The sequence below is a fragment of the Podarcis filfolensis genome (genome assembly GCF_964270895.1).
Source record: "Podarcis filfolensis genome assembly, chromosome: 12".
Taxonomy (NCBI): domain Eukaryota; kingdom Metazoa; phylum Chordata; class Lepidosauria; order Squamata; family Lacertidae; genus Podarcis; species Podarcis filfolensis.
The window spans coordinates 11,904,447-11,922,112 of NC_139614.1; the positions used below are offsets into that span (position 1 = coordinate 11,904,447).

Genomic DNA, 17,666 nt, shown 5'->3' on the forward strand with positions numbered 1-17,666 from the left:
AGATTAAAGATGTACCCCTAGTACATCGCTCAATTTTACTCAGACTTAAGTTGGTCCATGAATTTCAGTGGGCCTAATCTGAATAGGAACATGGGTGGCACTGTGGGTTAAACCACAGAGCCTAGGACTTGCCGATCAGAAGGTCGGCGCCTCGAATCCCCGTGATGGGGTGAGCTCCCGTTGCTCAGTCCCTGCTCCTGCCAACCTAGCAGTTCGAAAGCACGCCAAAGTGCAAGTAGATAAATAGGTACCGCTCCGGCAGGAAGGTAAACGGCGTTTCCGTGCGCTGCTCTGGTTCGCAAGAAGCGGCTTAGTCATGCTGGCCACATGACCCGGAAGATGTACGCCGGCTCCCTCGGCCAGTAAAGCGAGATGAGCGCTGCAACCCCAGAGTCGGCCATGGCTGGACCTAATGGTCAGGGGTCCTTTAATCTGAATAGGACTAACTTGGGATACAACTCTCTGTAGTTTTGTCCACGTGTAAAGTCCAAAACTCGCACGTTCATAACCTCCTGAGAGGTTCTCCAGCCTAGGCATCCTTGCTGAGTTTAGAATTTAAAACACATACACACCTGTTTCAGCATAGAGCAGTTGTGCGGAATCTCACTTGGAGCGAACTGTTTTAAATCCTCTTGCTGTTTTGTTTCACGGGGACAGAATCAAGTTTTCCTTAACTGACAGCTAGGAATTGACTATTAATCTGTACTGACACTCTGGGCTGGGGCCGCTGATCAGAAGATTGCCCATAAACCTCGGAAAGGCCTCGTTTTATGGCTGGTGCATGTCCTGAATAGCAGTTCTGTCCCTTTCGTTTCTCACGTAGGACTGCGGCATGGAACTCAACGACGAAGACGGACATCGGTGTTACCCCCTAGATGACCACCTGCTCTGCCATTCCTGCCACCTTAAACATATAGAGAAAGGCACAACAACTCATGCGGATGCCTACGTACACCATTTCTAGCCAGTTCTGCCAAACGTCCCAGAAGCCTGCCAAGGGAAGGGTTTTCGCAGCTGTCGTTTTTGAGGTGCGTATCTACCTCAGCTGGCGATTTGCAGCGAGAAGATGAAGGAAGAGGCTCTCTTTTTTTTCTTTCTTTTTGGCCTTGTGCATTGCGTTGTGTGGCAATTGCACACAACACAGGATTTGTTTTCGTTTCGGACAAAAACTTGCAGTATTAGCTGGAGTGATTTGTGGCTCCTTGTGTGCTTCTCCCCCCCTTTTTTTTGCTTGGAGAAAGTGGTGGGAGTGTTCTCTTCTCGAGTGATTTGAGAGGAATTTTTAGCAAGCAAAATCACAACGAATACCCTTTAAAGGACACAAGAAAGTGCCACAAATAAGTGACAATACACCTGCACGTCTCATCTGAGAGCCAGTGTGGTGTAGTGGTTAAGAGCGGTAGACTCGTAATCTGGGGAACCGGGTTCGCGTCTCCACTCCTCCACATGCAGCTGCTGGGTGACCTTGGGCCAGTCACACTTCTCTGAAGTCTCTCAGCCCCACTCACCTCTCAGAGTGTTTGTTGTAGGGGAGGAAGGGAATGTTAGCCGCTTTGAGACTCCTTCGCGTAGTGATAAAGCGGGATATCAAATCCAAACTCCTCTTCTTCATCATCTTGTGGCTTCTTGTTGTGATAGTCAATCAGGGAAACACCAACGTCCAGCCCGCAAGCAAGTCTGAGCAGACTCTCGTGATGTTGTTAATTTGTGGTGACCGAGACGTAATCACCTGCCTTTCCTTACATTGGTGGAAGTTATCCTATTGTCCTACCCTATTGCATGCAGGTTGGAGGGCCTGATCTGCCCTCACCATTTGTTTTAGAAACCCAGCTCTACTTTCTACCTGTTCCCACAGCTCAGCCACCAGCAAGTGTTGTTGTGGAGTAGGGACAAAACATTGCCGCTTAACTTCACAACAGGGATGGTGATGATGAGATCATCTCCCGGGATGCTGCTATTTGCTAATCCTCTGCATGTCAGATAAATAAGCTTTTCTGTGAGGAAAAACCCGTCGAACAAGGCAAGCCGAAGAGAGAGGCAGATAACGTCAGCATGCAAAGTGAAGGGTAAAACTGCCACTCCTGTTTTGAAAAACCCCATAGCTCCGTTTGTTGTGGCCAACTAAAATGTCACAAAATAGGGAGCTGAGAGTTCACTGTAACTCTTCCATCAGGCTGGATAGTAAACAAGGTAGCCGGGGATGTGGAAAATGCTGGCTTGATATTGAAGCCATAATGTCTGCATTGGGCAAATACTCGTTTTTGTTCTATCGTCTTGGAAGAGGTTGGCTGCGGAGGCTGTCACAAAGAGGGCCTGCACTTCAGAGTTTACTACGCCACTGGCATTGCTGTGAAATAAATAGTCACAGTGACTCAAGAGCACAAATTTAAGGTTAGCACAGCTTGCTGCTCTTTAATAGCCTCACTTATTTTGAGCACTTGGAACAATTTGAGTCGGGGTAGAGCTTTAGGGTCTGTTCTACCGGCCACTGCCTGACCGGGCTGCCAAATAATCAGAGATTATTTTCAAGACTAGGATCTTCTATACTGTCTAGGAAGAATAGATTAACACCCGTTTTTGTCTTGGAACTCCTGTGCCTTAAATCTTAACTTTTACAATTAAAGTATGTGTTTAATACATTTGACATGGGCTTTGGAATATGTGAGTGTGTGTACACTTTAGTTACTAATTCTTGGGATAAACTGAAGCGGATGTTAATTTAATTAATGTTAATTTTAAAATGTTTGCCCCAGAAGTCAAGGAGTTGATCACCCTAATGCAATCCAAGCTTACTGAGTGCCAATAAACTAATTCTGCATCAGCGCTTTGATGTGTGCTCAACTTTTGAGAGGCCTTTGTAAATATTTTTTTCCACTGTGAACTTATAATTGCGGTTATAGCTGATTTTCCTCCAAGCTCTAAGACCTGGTGCTTTTTTAAATACTTGGTTTTCTGGTTAAGCTGTAGCACCTGATTGAGCGCCATATGCAAACTTGTGGATCACAGATCTTGAATTCTCTCCCTTAGGTTGCACAGTCACTGTTGTGTTAAAAATAATCAGAGTGATTTCCTGTAGCAAAAGCAGTCGGGCATCATGATAGCAGGTGGGTCTGGTTTCCTTTATTACTTTCAACACACCAGCTGCTGTATCTGAGAAGCCAACAGATCTGCCCAGATGGTGTTTGGATGCCAACTCGGTGTAGCAGGCCATGTCATGGAAAATGTTCATTACAGTTGTGATGGGACGCTCTTATTTCCACCTTCAATTGCTTGCCATCTTATCCCTTTGGGCTGGGGATAGGCAAGTGGCCTTCTGTATGCTCAGCCATGACCTTAACTCTCTGGCTTCTATTCTCAATCCTCACATTGGAGTCCTATAGATACAGTTGCACGGTGTAGTTTTATATTGCATCCTAAATTAGCAAAGTAGAACCCACAAGGAAGAAAGGGGTTATTGTGATTTCAGGGGGAACACAAGCAGTTCATACTTTCATTTTCAGATATTTCATAAATCCATGCAACATGAGCTTCTCCTGTTTCGACATGGTGCAGCAGATGAGGTGCTCTTTGTATTTCAACTTTAAAAATGATTTAAAAGGTATGTACTTTTATTTTATTTCCTTCACATTTTAACTTACATCCTAAATGCATTTGAGCTACTGTTGTTTTTATTTCAGTCCTTCAGCTAAAGTCCTCCATACATGATTAGCTAAACGTACTGGGTATTTTGCAGCATACATTAGAATCTTTAAAATGGCTGCATGTGGAAATGGGGTAAGTTGGAGGTCATGCAGAGCGTTAAAAATAACTAAGAGTCCATGAGTATTTTCACAACAGTTCTTTCCCACCCCCAAAGATGGCGAATTACGTAATACAATCCAATGATGTCTAGCAGAATATGGCTAGTCTGTAGCTATTCATCTTCATTCTGCCTTTAACCACAGTCCCAATACACATTTTGTCCATTAATCAATCAGGATTCAGAGACAGAATTCAGTATTTAGAAAAGATGGAAGTTTTATTATTGTTTGAGTACACTGTGTGGACTTAGAAATGCAACCTCTTTGCAAAGCGATGGAAAACAGACATTCTTCCAAACCTCAAGCCTACAGAAATTTAGTTCTTTTCTAACAATGCTAGCTGCCCAAACTTCCTTCTTTGTTGCAACAAGTTCTTAATGGGAAGTGCATCAGAAGGACAAAAGCAGGAGTCACTTAAAAAATGATCTGCTAATGAACATTAAATCAAACATTTGATGCAAGACCTTTTTTATATTTTCCACGCATTGAAGTGGATGACTTGGATTTTAGTTTTCGAACTCTGCTGACTGTTTTTTCCTCTGCAAACAAAAACTGCATATGTTATTACAAGGACTGTGAGAATAATATTGAAACAAACTCAGAGACCCTCAAACATTCAAAGGTTAAAATGAACAGTTGCTGTTTCCATACGGTACAGTATGTTCAATTGTCATACAATGAAAAACTGCACAGCAAGTTGTGTTTTAGCTTGGAATGACCAACTGCATTAACCCCTAGTTGTCTACATGTCCTCCTAATACTTAAATTCATAATTGCAATCTCGACTATACAGCTGTAATTACAGGAAGTATAATTAAACAATTCACAGTACCTGAAGGTGATCCATGTCTGGTTCTGAACGCAAGTAATTAGAAAATGGTTGACAAAGTAGTTTAAAATTGGTCCTTGGATTTAGATCATCTAGTTTTTAATATAAAGCTTGGAAGCACTAAAGTTGAGACACACATTTATTGATAACCAGCACAAGGCTATTCTTAGAGCTTAGTAGTTTCCAGAGAAAGTTACAATTGTAGAGAAATATAATTACGGCATGCACAAAAAGCAAGCTGATGTTGATCCCAAGTGCAAATATGGAATTAACTTCCCCTCCCCTCCCCTCCCCTCCCCCAAAATGCATCAAATGTATATTGTCTTCCACAGATTACCCCTCCTAAAACCAAGGCAGCATAAAGCAGCAGGTGGTTTGCCAAATTAATAAGAAATACCTTCTGCGTTTGAGACTCTTCGGAAAGAAGCAAATACTTTGGACCTTTAGCATAAGAGGGTTCAGATAAGTAGCTTTACATTCTTTGATTCCATTTACATCTTCTTAAGAGACAAAACAATCTTTAATCATACTGAAGTTTGTCGTCTAAGTCTTCTAAGGACTGTAGTCATTAAAGCAGCACAGGACATGTTCCAAACAGAGTCAATCCTCCCGACAATGATTTAAACAGAATATTGCATCAGCAGTCCCAGAAATGGCAGGAGAGACTGGCCTTTAGATAAGGGAGCACGAGGAGAAAAATATATTGGGGGGAGACACACACAAATACATACAACCCTGCGCTTGATACATCGACTTTTCTCCTGGCCACAAGGGCACTCAACAGAAGTTTAATTAAGCAGCAATTGTTGATATTGTTAATAAGCAAGGCTTTTTACTAGTATCAGATATTGTAACCTGGTTGTACCCTAGTAGTGGCTAGATCACTAAGTAACGTCAGGAGAACAGCATCTTTTTTTAAAAAGAAGGCTGAGACATCTCAAAAGATTTTACAATACTACATTCATGGGTTGTGAAGCTTGGCACACCCTTTTTGTGAATCCAGTTAACACCCTGTGGGACCACGGTGCAAACTGGCTTTCATCTCTTAATCCTCCTAACGGTTATGTGCGCAAGCTCTCCAGTAAATGCAATACTCCTAAGATCATTGTGACTATAGAATCAAAACGGCGAATCCCCTCCACCAAGTAGTAAGTTTGATTCAATTTTTCACCCTGCAAAGATGAAAGCTAAAAAGAAAAAAAGACCACGAGCTTGTGTGGAAAGCAGGTCAGTAGAGGCTCCAGGTACTGGTTGAGGAGCCATCTCTACCAAGCTGTTTTCCACACACACAAATTCAGTCCATCTTCTCCTTCTGAACCAGCCTGGGCGCATCTACAAAATCCTTGCCGTTGTAAAGGATGATAGCAAGAGTTCCAAAGCTTGCGCTTCCCCAGAAAACCACGTAGGCCAGGGTCTCTGTCCAGGTGTCACCTGTGGACACAACAAATTGCTTTCAGCTACGTACAAGGACTATTGAGAAACCATATTAGCGACCAGAAAAAGGGAAGCCTGCTAGAATTCTGAAGGGCAATTTCAGATCTATAAATCTGAGTGTTCTTCCCCACACGCCGCCGACGTATTTATCAGCAGAAGTGGTGAGAATATTTTCATATGTATTGAAGGTGACATTTGGGAACCTGAAGGGTGACGGAGAGTATTAGGAAAACATACAGCAGGTGGTATGGGCCTTTGCAGAAAATGTACTGTGAAAGAGAGCACATGGCACAGCAAAACACTGGAATGCAAGTGGGGTCTCTCACAGCATCAAGGGTGAGGAAATGGGGGGCTGCATGCAAAGGCAGCCAACCCTCCATGGGCCATTTCAGACAGGCAAGTGGGGTCCACGTACCTAGCAACCACCTGGCACCAGGTGATCTTAATTTCAGCCCGCAGCTGCGAAGAATCAGGTGCATGCTAAGAGCACTCCCCATTCTTCTTCTGCAGGCACTTTGCAGCAGGCATGGTTTGAATTTCCCACTGACTTACGGCATCAGGCATGGTAAAGCTGTTTGTCATTTGGACGCACCTGAAATGCTCCACTCCCTGTAGCTTATGAGGGAGAATATTTTATTCAGCGGGGGATGCCGTTAAGTGGCCCGTAAAGGTAAAGGGACCCCTGACTATTAGGTCCAGTCGTGGCCGACTCTGGGGTTGCGGCACTCATCTCACTTTATTGGCCGAGGTAGCCAGCGAACCAGAGCAGCGCATGGAAACGCCATTTACCTTCCCGCCGGAGCGGTACCTATTTATCTACTTGCACTTTGACGTGCTTTCGAACTGCTAGGTTGGCACGAGCAGGGACCAAGCAACGGGAGCTCACCCCGTCGCGGGGATTTGAACCGCCGACCTTCTGATCGGCAAGTCCTAGGCTCTGTGGTTTAACCCACAGCGCCACCCACGTCCCTAAGTGGCCCGTAAGCCATTGTATATCATTATAATGCATCAACACTGCAATTCCTCCCTTCTATTTTAAAGAAATATTAACTTTCTTTAGGAAACATAATTTTGATCTAGGACATAGCACTGATAATAAGTATCTGAAAAGGTAATGGGGCTCTGGTTATTTGGCTACCTAATCATTTTTACTAAGCCATTGCAAATACAGAGGTTAAAATTGGCTCTGCTGTAGTTGAAATTCAGCTCCTAAAACTTGAACAATATGAATTCTTGGCCACACAAGTTTTTCCTGCATGTACATATGATGTGATACTCTTTGTTCTTGCCCTACATTTTCAGCAAATGAGGATTAAAACTATAGCAATCTCGGTGTGGAAGATACTGCTTTGGAGCAGAGGACAAACTTAGGCAGCTTGCTGGTACTATGGTCCAATGATGCTATACTGCTTCAAGGGGTTTTTCCAGAGTACACTGAACTCCTCATAAACATGAGGCTAGCCATCAGATTTTGTGGCTTGTTTGCTACGATGCTTGTCAATTCTCACCCACAAACTGCCCATGTCTAGCTCTGATGATACCCAACTGCAGAAAGAGCTCCTATAAAAACCTCTCGTTAACTTCCAAGAAGCTACTGCCATTGACTTATGTACAATATTGCTGTGAATTTCACGCACAGGTCAGATGATCACTTACCAGCCATAAGCAAGCAGATAATGCACATCGAGAAAGCCACCACCATAATAATAGGCAACTGAGAAAGAAAATGGGGAGAAAACAGAATTAAAAGGCAATACATAATACTGTTTCATAGCTCAGTTACACACAAAGTAGAGAGTATGGTGTTAGCACATCAGTAATCTTAACATGCCAATCTGATCAGAAACAGGAGTTATTCTGAGCATACCCCATTTTCAGAAATGTTTCATACACCAACGGATTTATTGTGGCATAACTCTTGGTTGTTTCATCCGATGCAATTGGCTTCAGCCAACAAAACCGTACACCACAATTTGGCAGCCTTTAAATACAGGAGGAACCCTCCTTTGTTGTAGGAAAAGCTAGTCACCGCATCTAACTTGCTGCAATGTATTAAACCCTTCTGTGCAGCGCAAAGGATATTGTATGGGACTTTTGGACATTAAACATGTGCTACAGAAAACAAAGAATGTTCATTTCTGCAAAGTTTGCATGAGTTGCAGGAACAGGGTTGAACGGGTGCGGACACTGGTTTCAGAACAGCTTGGCTGTATGTGGCTCTATGAAAACTTAGTGAAGTTGGGCGAGGAACAGGATTTTCCCCCTCTAAAGTTCTGCCAGCCCTTCTGATTCCTGCCCTTTTCCTCCCTGTGCTATTTTCACCAGAGTCCATCTCACTCCCGCTGTTTCTTGCATTACCTGCTGAGCTCACAAACCGTATTCCAAGCACCAAAGAACAGCTCTGTTGGGGGAGCAGGAGACTGTTGATCTTGGGGGTGATGGGTTCGAGCCCCGCATTGGGCAAAAGGTTCCTCGCATTGGAGGGGGTGGACTAGATGCCCCTCGTGGTCTCTGCCACTCTACAATTCTATGATTCCATGGCGTGGCCACACAGGCATTACTTCCCACACCCCACCTTTCTATGCCTGGCACGATTGTGATGAGCCTTAGGCCTGCATGCCTCCTCTCGCGCTATGCAGAAATGAATGACTGCCTAGGAACCCTACATACGCCATATCGACTTCTGAAGAAAGGTAACACGTATAACAAACAAAAAACAGTGCGTTTTGACTTCCCCCTGCTCTTTAGATGTATAGAAAAGTTTCAGTATTGCAGTTTACTGCCTGGTACCTGTAAAGGCAAAGGACCCCTGGACAGTTAAGTTCACTCAAACACAACTATGGGGTGTGGTGCTCATCTCGCTTCAGGCCGAAGGAGCCAGCGTCAGATCATGTGGCCAGCATGACTAAACTGTTTCTGGCGCAATGCAACACTGTGACGGAAACCAGAGCGCATGGAAATGCCATTTACCTTCCCGCCACAGTGGTACCTATTTATCTACTTGCACTGGCATGCTTTCGAACTGCTAGGTTGGCAGGAGCTGGGGCAGAGCAATGGGAGCTCACCCTGTCGTGAAGATTCGAACCGCCAATCTGATCGGCAAGCCCAAGAGGCTCAGTGGTTTAGACCACAGCTCCACCCGCATCCCACTGGTGCCTGTAACTGTGTAGGAAGATGTCTGTCTTTAGCCCATGACAGCAAAAACTAAAGCAGAGCATCCTCCTGTCTCCACTTGCCTGGATTTCCAGGGGGCTACGGAGAGGTCACAGCACTAGGGTTAGCCAAGTGGGCAGAGGCTACAGATGACCAATCGCCTTTCTATCTTACCTTCATTTGGTTGCAGGTGGCCGATAGCCAGGTGCAAAATGTGCCTGGTGAATTTCGAGCACTGCTAATTACAGTCACAGAAATCATGTGGGTCAGGAAAGCACACATCTCAGGCATCACAGACAGGGGTAAAGAGGTGGGTGTTTAGGAGACATGTGCAGACCAGCCCTTGCTAACCTGGCATCCTTCAGATGTTTTAGATGACATCTCTACAAGCACAGCTGGCTGAGAATTGGGAATTGTCATCCAAAACATCTGGAGGGCACCAGTCTGCTGAAAGCTGATCTCTGTTCTGCCAGCCACACATTCTGCAGCGTTAAGGTTAACAGCAGCTATTGTGAAATTCACACACGCAAAAACCCCTTTCCTTGCTTCTCCGTGCAGAAATCTCTACAGAGAACAGCTGCTAATACTTGCCCACAATTCCAAGCGCACCTGAAGTTTTGCTAATAGCGCTTCTATTTTTAGCCTCCTTATTGATCACGAGCAGAAAACAACAGCTAGCTCCCCGATGCTCACACAAGTACTGCGACAGCTGTGAAAAGCCGCCTGCGGGAAGCCCGCCAAGGGAAGAGCTGGGCCCTCAGTAAAGTCACACCTGCAATTCCACTGCTGGACCATCAGAAAACTGCCCAAGTGGCAGGGGAGAGTCTGGAGGTTCAAAGAGGGTCATCCTATTCTGCTCAGCTGCAGAGAACAGGATCAGTTCTATTTATCATGGCCACTGTATACTGTAGGATGGTGTCATAGCCAGGTTTTACATGCATGAAATCAGAGTTCAGATCCCTGCTGGACTGTTTTGCGCGTAACACTAAGCCATGTTCTAGTGCTATATGGAAAAGTTCTGGGCTTGCGCCCTCCCCACTCCCAGCCAGCCAGGAGGAAGATTTCTGCCCAGTTAACTTTCAGCTTCAAAGAACGCCAACACTGCATGCAAACCAGAAATCCTTGTTTAAAACCAACAGTGGGTTCCTGCTAAACAAGCCAACATCATTTGTTTAGTAATTAACCACTGTTGGTTTTTCAACCAGGATTTGGGGTATATGCAAAGCCACGATTCTGTTTCAAAGAAAATAAACTCGGTAAAAATCTTCCCCATTGTTATGCAAGGGGAGGAGAGAACATTAGGTGAGACGCTATCCTCTGGACAGCAAGTAACTATCTCCCAAGTCTGCTTGAGAGGGATACAAACAGAGGGATACAAATCCAATACTGGACACACAGTTTTTTTTCACTAGCCCCAAATGTAAGCCATGAAAGTTGCTCTACTCTTTGCAAAAGCCAAACCAGGGCTTCAGTTCCAGTAAGTAAAATGTAAAATACACACAACCACAACACTTTGCTAATCTTAGCCTGATTCAACGAAGTTTAAATAGTGTTATATAAAGATAAGCTCACAAAAATTGAAAAGCCCTTACAGCCAAAAATTTCCAGTCTTTCTGCACATGAAGAGGACTGAGAGAATCTACTTCATCCACCGAATAGTTTCCAAGAAATAGATCTATAGCGTCCTGCAAAGCAATCCAGAGTTAAACGGTTGAGAATCAAGTCCCATATTAACCCACTCAGCACTGCCAAAACCCACCCTCCAGTTACTGTGCTCTGCCCATTGGTCATCTAAAAAGTTGCAACTTCTCTGCTCCTTTCCTTCCCCACTTGCAGGCCATCTTTCCAGTGACTTCAAGGTGCCTCAAATGAAAGGTCTCCTCTCCCACTTCTATACATTACACCTATGCTTTTCCGAATGCCGGGATCCGCTTGCCATTTGCTGGCTTGTCAAATGTCACGTCCCTCTCCTTCATTGCCTCCCTCCTTCCACTTCTTGGAATCCTTTTCAACATGACAGTAGCCAAGTCCTCACTGCAATTTTTACAACTGCCTGACCTTCTCACCACACGCTGGAATCTCCCGCTTCTCCAGAATTAACTGCCTTGTGCTACATGCCCCATAAGCCCTGGGGCAGTGACCATGGCGCTTTTCGTTCCTTTCAACGCACAGCACACTCTTCAAGCTAAATAAAAAGCAACAGGAAAAGTCAAATGCTAGGAAGTTCTTACCTGTCTAAATCCATCAGAAAAGTTGTTTTTGTAGTAGCGAATGAGTGAGTTCCAACCATCCATCAGGAGGCCCCACTGAGTTCTCTTCCCAGTTCTATTAAAAAAAGAAGACGACTTTCAGTATTACAGAAAAATATAATAAAAGCAGACATTTTCAACAGGGAAAATTGAAATCTGTTGCTTATAAGGAACTGGTCTAATATTGGTAGTGGTAGGAACACCAGGGAGGGGTGTGTGTCTACCCCCAAATTGAAAAGGTAGGCCTCAAATCCTCTAGCCTTTCTTTTATAACCAAAGCACTTTCTCCACTTCAACCTAATTTTCCCCTCCCCACCACCACAAAGAGTTACCAAGGGCTCCACAGTAAGGCCTCGTGATTTCAAAAATAAACCCTTCAGAGAGTTCCTCCCTTTCACACATTTGCACAAATAGTCCAGATACTAGCATGGACTCTACAGCGCTGTTTTATTCTCATTTATTCAGAATCTGGACTAACGATTCTTACCAAGGTTGTATTTAGCCTGAGAAAATATGCAACTGATGGAGGAATTTAGCTGTGGAACAGCTGCCTGTATAAACAGCATACGACAAAGATACTATTTTCATTTAAGATTGTAGCAAGGGAAGTTGCCAAGAGCAGTAAAAATGTGGAAAGTTACAGCCATTCACATTATAAGCCTAAATCAGGGTAGTCCAATGTGCGGCCCCCAAGGCCTTTTGGGTGGCCCTTGGTAGCATTTGACAATCCCTAGCCCCTGCTTCGCAGTGCTCATGCTACCTTCCCAAAGCTGGGAAAGAGAGTCGCTGGGATTTGGGAACGATGTTTGAGGGCTCTGACAGGGTCCTAGAGTCCACCTCCTTCCCAAAGTCTAGTTAGCGCTTTGCCAGCTTTGGGAAGAAGGTGGGAGGGCTTTAGGACCCTGCCAGAGGTAGGTGTCAAATTTTGGCCTCACTCTCTACCCCCACAGGACAAAGCAGTGTGCAGCCCTTGGGTTCCATGTTGGAAAACTCTTGTGGCCCATTTGGTATGAAATGTTGCACCGCCCTGGTCTAGATAAATAAAATAGAAGCACTAAGTAACAGAGGTAGCATTTTCGACACAGCATATTTGCTTTGCTGGCTTCACGCTATTTTATAGTTTTATTCTGCTTTTATTTTAGTGATTAACTGCTGCACACTGCTTTGAGAATCCCAATAGCTTGGTTGAACGAGATACAATTTTTTCAAATTATTTCTAGATAAGCCTCAGGGTATCTTCCCACTCTATGATTCTATGTAATACGCAGCAACTATGGAAGCCAGTTCAGAGTGTCTGAACAACAGGTAACTGCTCTTAGTGAAGTTACAATACATTTTCTCCCAAGAAAGATTGGTTCAAACTTGCCTTGTGTAGTCTGTCTTTAAGGCACCCGTTCCGGCGTATTGTTTGGCACATGCATTCGCATTATCGGCCCATGCTATGAACAGAGAACATTTTTTTTTTCTTTAAAAAGAAGACTCTGAATAAGATGCTCATAAAAGTAAGGTCGACTTGGTGACGAAAACCAAAACCTACCGTTTTTATAAAGCTTCTCAAATTCTGCTTGTTCTTCAATTCTCTGCCCGACATGCAAAACGCCTAATCTCTACAACGACAACAGAAACCGTTACTGTATAATAATAATAATAATAATAATAATAATAATAATAAATAAATTTTATTTATACCCCACCCTCCCCAGCCAAGGCCAGGCTCAGGGCTGCTAACAAGCAATAATAAAAACAAGCTGAATGAAGACAACTTAAAAACCAAGATTAAAATACAACATTAAAACATTGAAACATTAAAATGCAGCCTCATCACAGGAGGAGAAAGGGGAAAAGAAAGAGGGGGAGGGAATCAAATTGACTACAAGCCAAAGGCCAGGCAGAACAACTCTGTCTTACAGGCCCTGCGGAAAGAAATCAGAAAACTATGAAAACAGGACCATTTCAATGTGCCAGAAAAAGCACGTTCCAGAAACCTATAAACTTGAAAAAGGAGCTATGCATCTATGTAGACATTTGCACCATGCAAATATAGAATATTTTGTTTTATCAAATTTCTAGAAGGCCAGCAACATCCCTTTACACACAGCTTTTAAAGGGAAACAGAGAGACTAGGAGGCAATCATCACCTGAAGTTGTGCTTGGAGAGATCGCCGTGCCAGAAGGCTTTGAATCACATTCGTCCGGTCCAGGCAGTCCATACAATTACTGCGGAATGTCCCTTCTTGCTGCATCACCACCTTCCCGTCAGAATCAACCAGAAAGTAGCTGAAATACACAAGGGAGCTTGCCTAAGAATTCACAAAATACCACTTTTACATTTTTTGTTGAAACGCTACTACAGATGTGGAATCAGCAAAGAAAAATACGGCGGTACCTCGGGTTACATACGCTTCAGGTTACAGACTCCGCTAACCAAGAAATAGTGCCTCAGGTTAAAAACTTTGCTTCAGGATGAGAACAAAAATTGTGCTACGGCGGCACGGCAGCAGGAGGAGTCCCCATTAGCTAAAGTGGTGCTTCAGGTTAAGAACAGTTTTAGGTTATGAACGGACCTCCAGAACGAATTAAGTACTTAACCTGAGGTATCACTGTATAAAAAATCCTCTAAGGACAGCTTTGCTGGCATCCCAAACGATCTTTAAGTCAGTCTCCTTATTTAAACTGAAATCGAAAAATTCTTTTAAAGTCTTCATTTTATGGCTCAATGGTCTAGTTAGACAGTAAAATTTGTGTTAAATTGCTGTTTTAGGGGGTGTTTTTCATCATCTGGAATGGATCAATCCACTTTCCATTACTTTCAATGGGAAAGTCCGCTTCAGGTTAAGAATGCTTCAAGTTAAGAACGGACTTCCGGAACCAATTAAGTACTTAACCTGAGGTACCACTGTATTTATGATGGTTTTCCAGAATTTTTTTTTAAAAAAGAAAATAATCCCAAAACAATCTCCTTAACTCTAGAGTTTTCCCACAGACTCTGAAGTATCGCTGCTGGTTAACTGCGCCATGAACAAGTTTTGCTTAGATCACAAAGGTTGCAATCATCTAACTATTTAATCATTCTACTTTTCATTTCTCTTACTACAAAACCTGCCAAGATGTGCTTTTTAACATCTTTCAAGACCAGATGTCTGAAATTACTGCCAGGATCCCCAGAGAAGGAAAGCTGTTCTACGTGCCCAAGTGATTCTGGATTTGTTTCTTGAAAGCAGCCTCCAGCCCACACAGCAGGCCATGTTCAAAACCAAGGAGAGACCCAAAAGCTGCTTGCGATACAGCATAAATGTCTGTGAATTAAAGTAAAAAGATGACATACTCTTGGACTCTAGACCCTGGTTCACTAATACTCAGAGCCTGTTTTAGAGGAGAGACAAACTAGGGCAAGGCAATAGTTGGCTGCTGCCCACAATGCATCTGGAAAATGCATTTTCTCATTCTCATGAGAAAACAAGGTTCTCATTACAGAACCTGGGTTAACGTTTCATCCTTTTCCTTCCATTGAAATTTATAAGATGTCCTACTAAAAGCTATGTGTATTATTTATTATGACTGATCTTGAACATCCAGGCTAAATTCTTATTCAAAGAGCAGTGTTTTAAAAGGAAGTGTTCCGTTAATAATAAACACGTCCCAGGAAATCAAAGGGCTTCCTGTTCCATAGAGAAGTTTTAATCTTGTTAGACATGGAATTCAATTCTGAGTTTTCTGCTGGTTAGCCTTTGGAGATTTATCCACTCTCAGAAATAAAAATGTGCTAGCTTTGTAACCAAGCGCAGTTGTCTCTGGTTTAAGATTTTAAATGGAACACATCTTTGCAGTGAACACCAGCTTTATATTTAAAAAATGGCCAACTATGATGATGCCATACTATCAAGATTCTTATACCGTTGTGTAGAAATGGAAAAAGAAGCCACACAAGTTCAGAGGATCTAGTTTAGGTAAATCCAAAGGGAAGTTAAGTTTCTATTAAATCAATGCAGTTAATTTCAGCCCAGATCACTGATTGTTGATATAATCTTCCTTAAGAATCACTACAACCATGCAAATTTCTTTGGGACTAAGGCAGCAGTTTACTTTCAGTGTCTGCTGTGTACAAATCAAATTATTATGTAACGTCCACTAACCACAACTAAATGCCTGCACAGTGCAGTTGCATATGACATGACTGTTGTTGTTGTTTAGTCATTTATATTACCTCAATTCATCTTGCTGTTCAGCTAGTCGATCCATTAAAATCTGGAGCCGATCCCACCTCATATGACTGCATTCTTTGTGGAAATCAAATGCTACATATCTGGGCAGAGAAAGCACATGAGAGTTAGGAAGCTATTCACCAGTATCTGAATTGGGATCGGTGCAGCGTACAGGGTGGGGGAATGGAAGGAGGGGGGTTGCAGCAGATAAAAGGTCAGAAAAATAAAAACTTGCATTATTAAGCAGCATGAGGTTCCCCTGAGAAAGCATTTTCTCAAAAGGTACCAAGCATCATATCTAACTATGAAACAGGATTTTGCTTTTGGGATGGACAAAGGTCTCTGTTAGCAGGGGAGAAAAGTGGAGCTCGGAACTGTACAAAAGTTTTTTGAAAGCATGCTCTGCCCACCTAAAAGGGTTAGTTGTTGAAAGATAACTCTTGCCAGCTTCACATGAAAGTGTAATGTGTTTTTCCAGAGTTAAAGGTTTTTGTTGGTGGGGGTTTTTTTTTAGGTTGTGGGGTGTTCAGTTTGCATTTTTCTTTCCAATTGGTAAAACAAACAAACTTTTGCCTGCAGTCTTCTCCAGCAACAGGCTTATAATCCTTAATTTCCCCTCCCCCCAAAAAATTTCCAAATCAAAAGCCACACAATGGCATTCTTGCATCTTGTGTCTCCTACCGTATGACATGACCACCCTTATAGTTGATAGTTTGCTTGGAAGGGATCTTCCTCCATCCCAGGACAGCCAGCCACCTACCATTTTCATGGATTCCCCCACCCAACCAACCATGAACTCTCGTAACAACCGTTCTACTTCCATTTCTCCGTCTCTCATCTTTGAACTCTGATGGTGCTCTTAATATGGGCATGCTTGGAATTTGCACAGGTTTATTCTTTATTTGTCGTGGTCCAGAAGGGGGATTCAAATTTTCTGGAGCAAGCTTAGCCCTAGCACATTTTGTGTGTGTGTGTGTGTGTGTGTGTGTGTGTGTGTGTGTGTGTTCGCGCGCAAACTCATCTCTTATCCTGTCCTTTGACAACAGACAGGTGTGTTTTTGGGGCCCACACGATTCCTGTGACTGATCTGTTCCAATTGTTTTTAATTTCTGCTTTTAAACTATTGTAACCTGCCCTGGGACCTGTGGTGAAGAATGGGTGATAGACAAATTAAAAAGAGGGACAGTAGCAAGCCGTGCAGTTTCATTTAAAGTCCTTAATAAAATCTGTGCAACTACAGAAAGCATGTTATCACTGCATTCACACAGAACTTGACATCTTCACATGCAGGTACAATTTTATGTCTAAACCAGGCAGTTTTTCTGATACTGATGCAAATACTGTTTCGTTTGGCATGTACCTGACCATTCCATTTCCCAAGCTGTTTACCATTTTTGAAAACGTTTGCTCAAGCGGCTTTTCTGAGCCCTTCTGGTTAACCTGCAAAGGAAGAAAAAGGTCACACGCAGCAGCGATAACATTTTCCTGAACTCAAATGTACAATTAAATTCAAATCTTACCAGGTTAACAATTATTTGCTTTCCATAGCTAATAATCTGACTGTCAAAGTGTCTTTGGAAGCCATCCATCTGAAAAAGAACATGGTACACTCTTTATTCAAAGTATTGGCCAAAGAGTCATGTTTTAGAGAATTTGTAAAAAAAAGGGGGGGCTTGCTCAATATTCAGTGAACATAGCAAAGGAATATTAAAAAGGTTCAATATGCAGCTCCAGCTGTGCAGAGTTAAAAGCAAATGGCAACACGTTCCTGACTACTACAGATGTTAGATCATGCATTCATTGTTGTTAAATTCTGAAATTAGCCAGAAGACTCACCGACCATCTCTGCCTGCCTACAGCTTTTTATCCCCCCCTCCACAGCTCTGTGTATACCAGCCCTGCCTCTCTTGATGCTGCTGTGTAACACCTTGAGCCAAACAAAAGACTGTCAGCCCAGGGGGCAGGGGCAGAAAGACGGACAATAGGGGAAATCTTTTGA

General features: G+C 43.2%; 2 protein-coding genes and 1 long non-coding RNA gene across 4 annotated transcripts in view; 2 read left to right on the forward strand and 1 right to left on the reverse strand.

Moving 5' to 3' along the window:
• LIMD1 (LIM domain containing 1) overlaps positions 1–1,533 on the forward strand; it is a 41,013-nt gene extending 39,480 nt beyond the window's left edge. For both annotated transcript variants that reach the window (XM_083577997.1, XM_083577998.1), the window contains exon 9: positions 824–1,533. In XM_083577997.1, coding sequence (XP_083434123.1) covers positions 824–964 — 141 coding nt within the window. In that variant the 3' untranslated portion in view covers positions 965–1,533. The remainder of the gene's footprint in view (positions 1–823) is intronic.
• Positions 1,534–1,660: 127 nt separating this feature from the next.
• Positions 1,661–4,637, forward strand: LOC310745660. The gene is made up of 2 exons (XR_014540289.1): positions 1,661–3,104; positions 3,501–4,637. It is a non-coding gene; the product is annotated as an uncharacterized lncRNA (long non-coding RNA).
• SACM1L (SAC1 like phosphatidylinositide phosphatase) overlaps positions 3,993–17,666 on the reverse strand; it is a 34,411-nt gene continuing 20,737 nt past the window's right edge. The window contains exons 11-20 of the mRNA XM_083578036.1: positions 17,188–17,256; positions 17,028–17,107; positions 15,670–15,768; positions 13,604–13,742; positions 13,003–13,072; positions 12,832–12,904; positions 11,448–11,541; positions 10,809–10,901; positions 7,720–7,777; positions 3,993–6,060 (exon numbers count right to left, since the gene is read on the reverse strand). Coding sequence (XP_083434162.1) covers positions 5,924–6,060; positions 7,720–7,777; positions 10,809–10,901; positions 11,448–11,541; positions 12,832–12,904; positions 13,003–13,072; positions 13,604–13,742; positions 15,670–15,768; positions 17,028–17,107; positions 17,188–17,256 — 912 coding nt within the window. The 3' untranslated portion in view covers positions 3,993–5,923. The remainder of the gene's footprint in view (positions 6,061–7,719; positions 7,778–10,808; positions 10,902–11,447; positions 11,542–12,831; positions 12,905–13,002; positions 13,073–13,603; positions 13,743–15,669; positions 15,769–17,027; positions 17,108–17,187; positions 17,257–17,666) is intronic.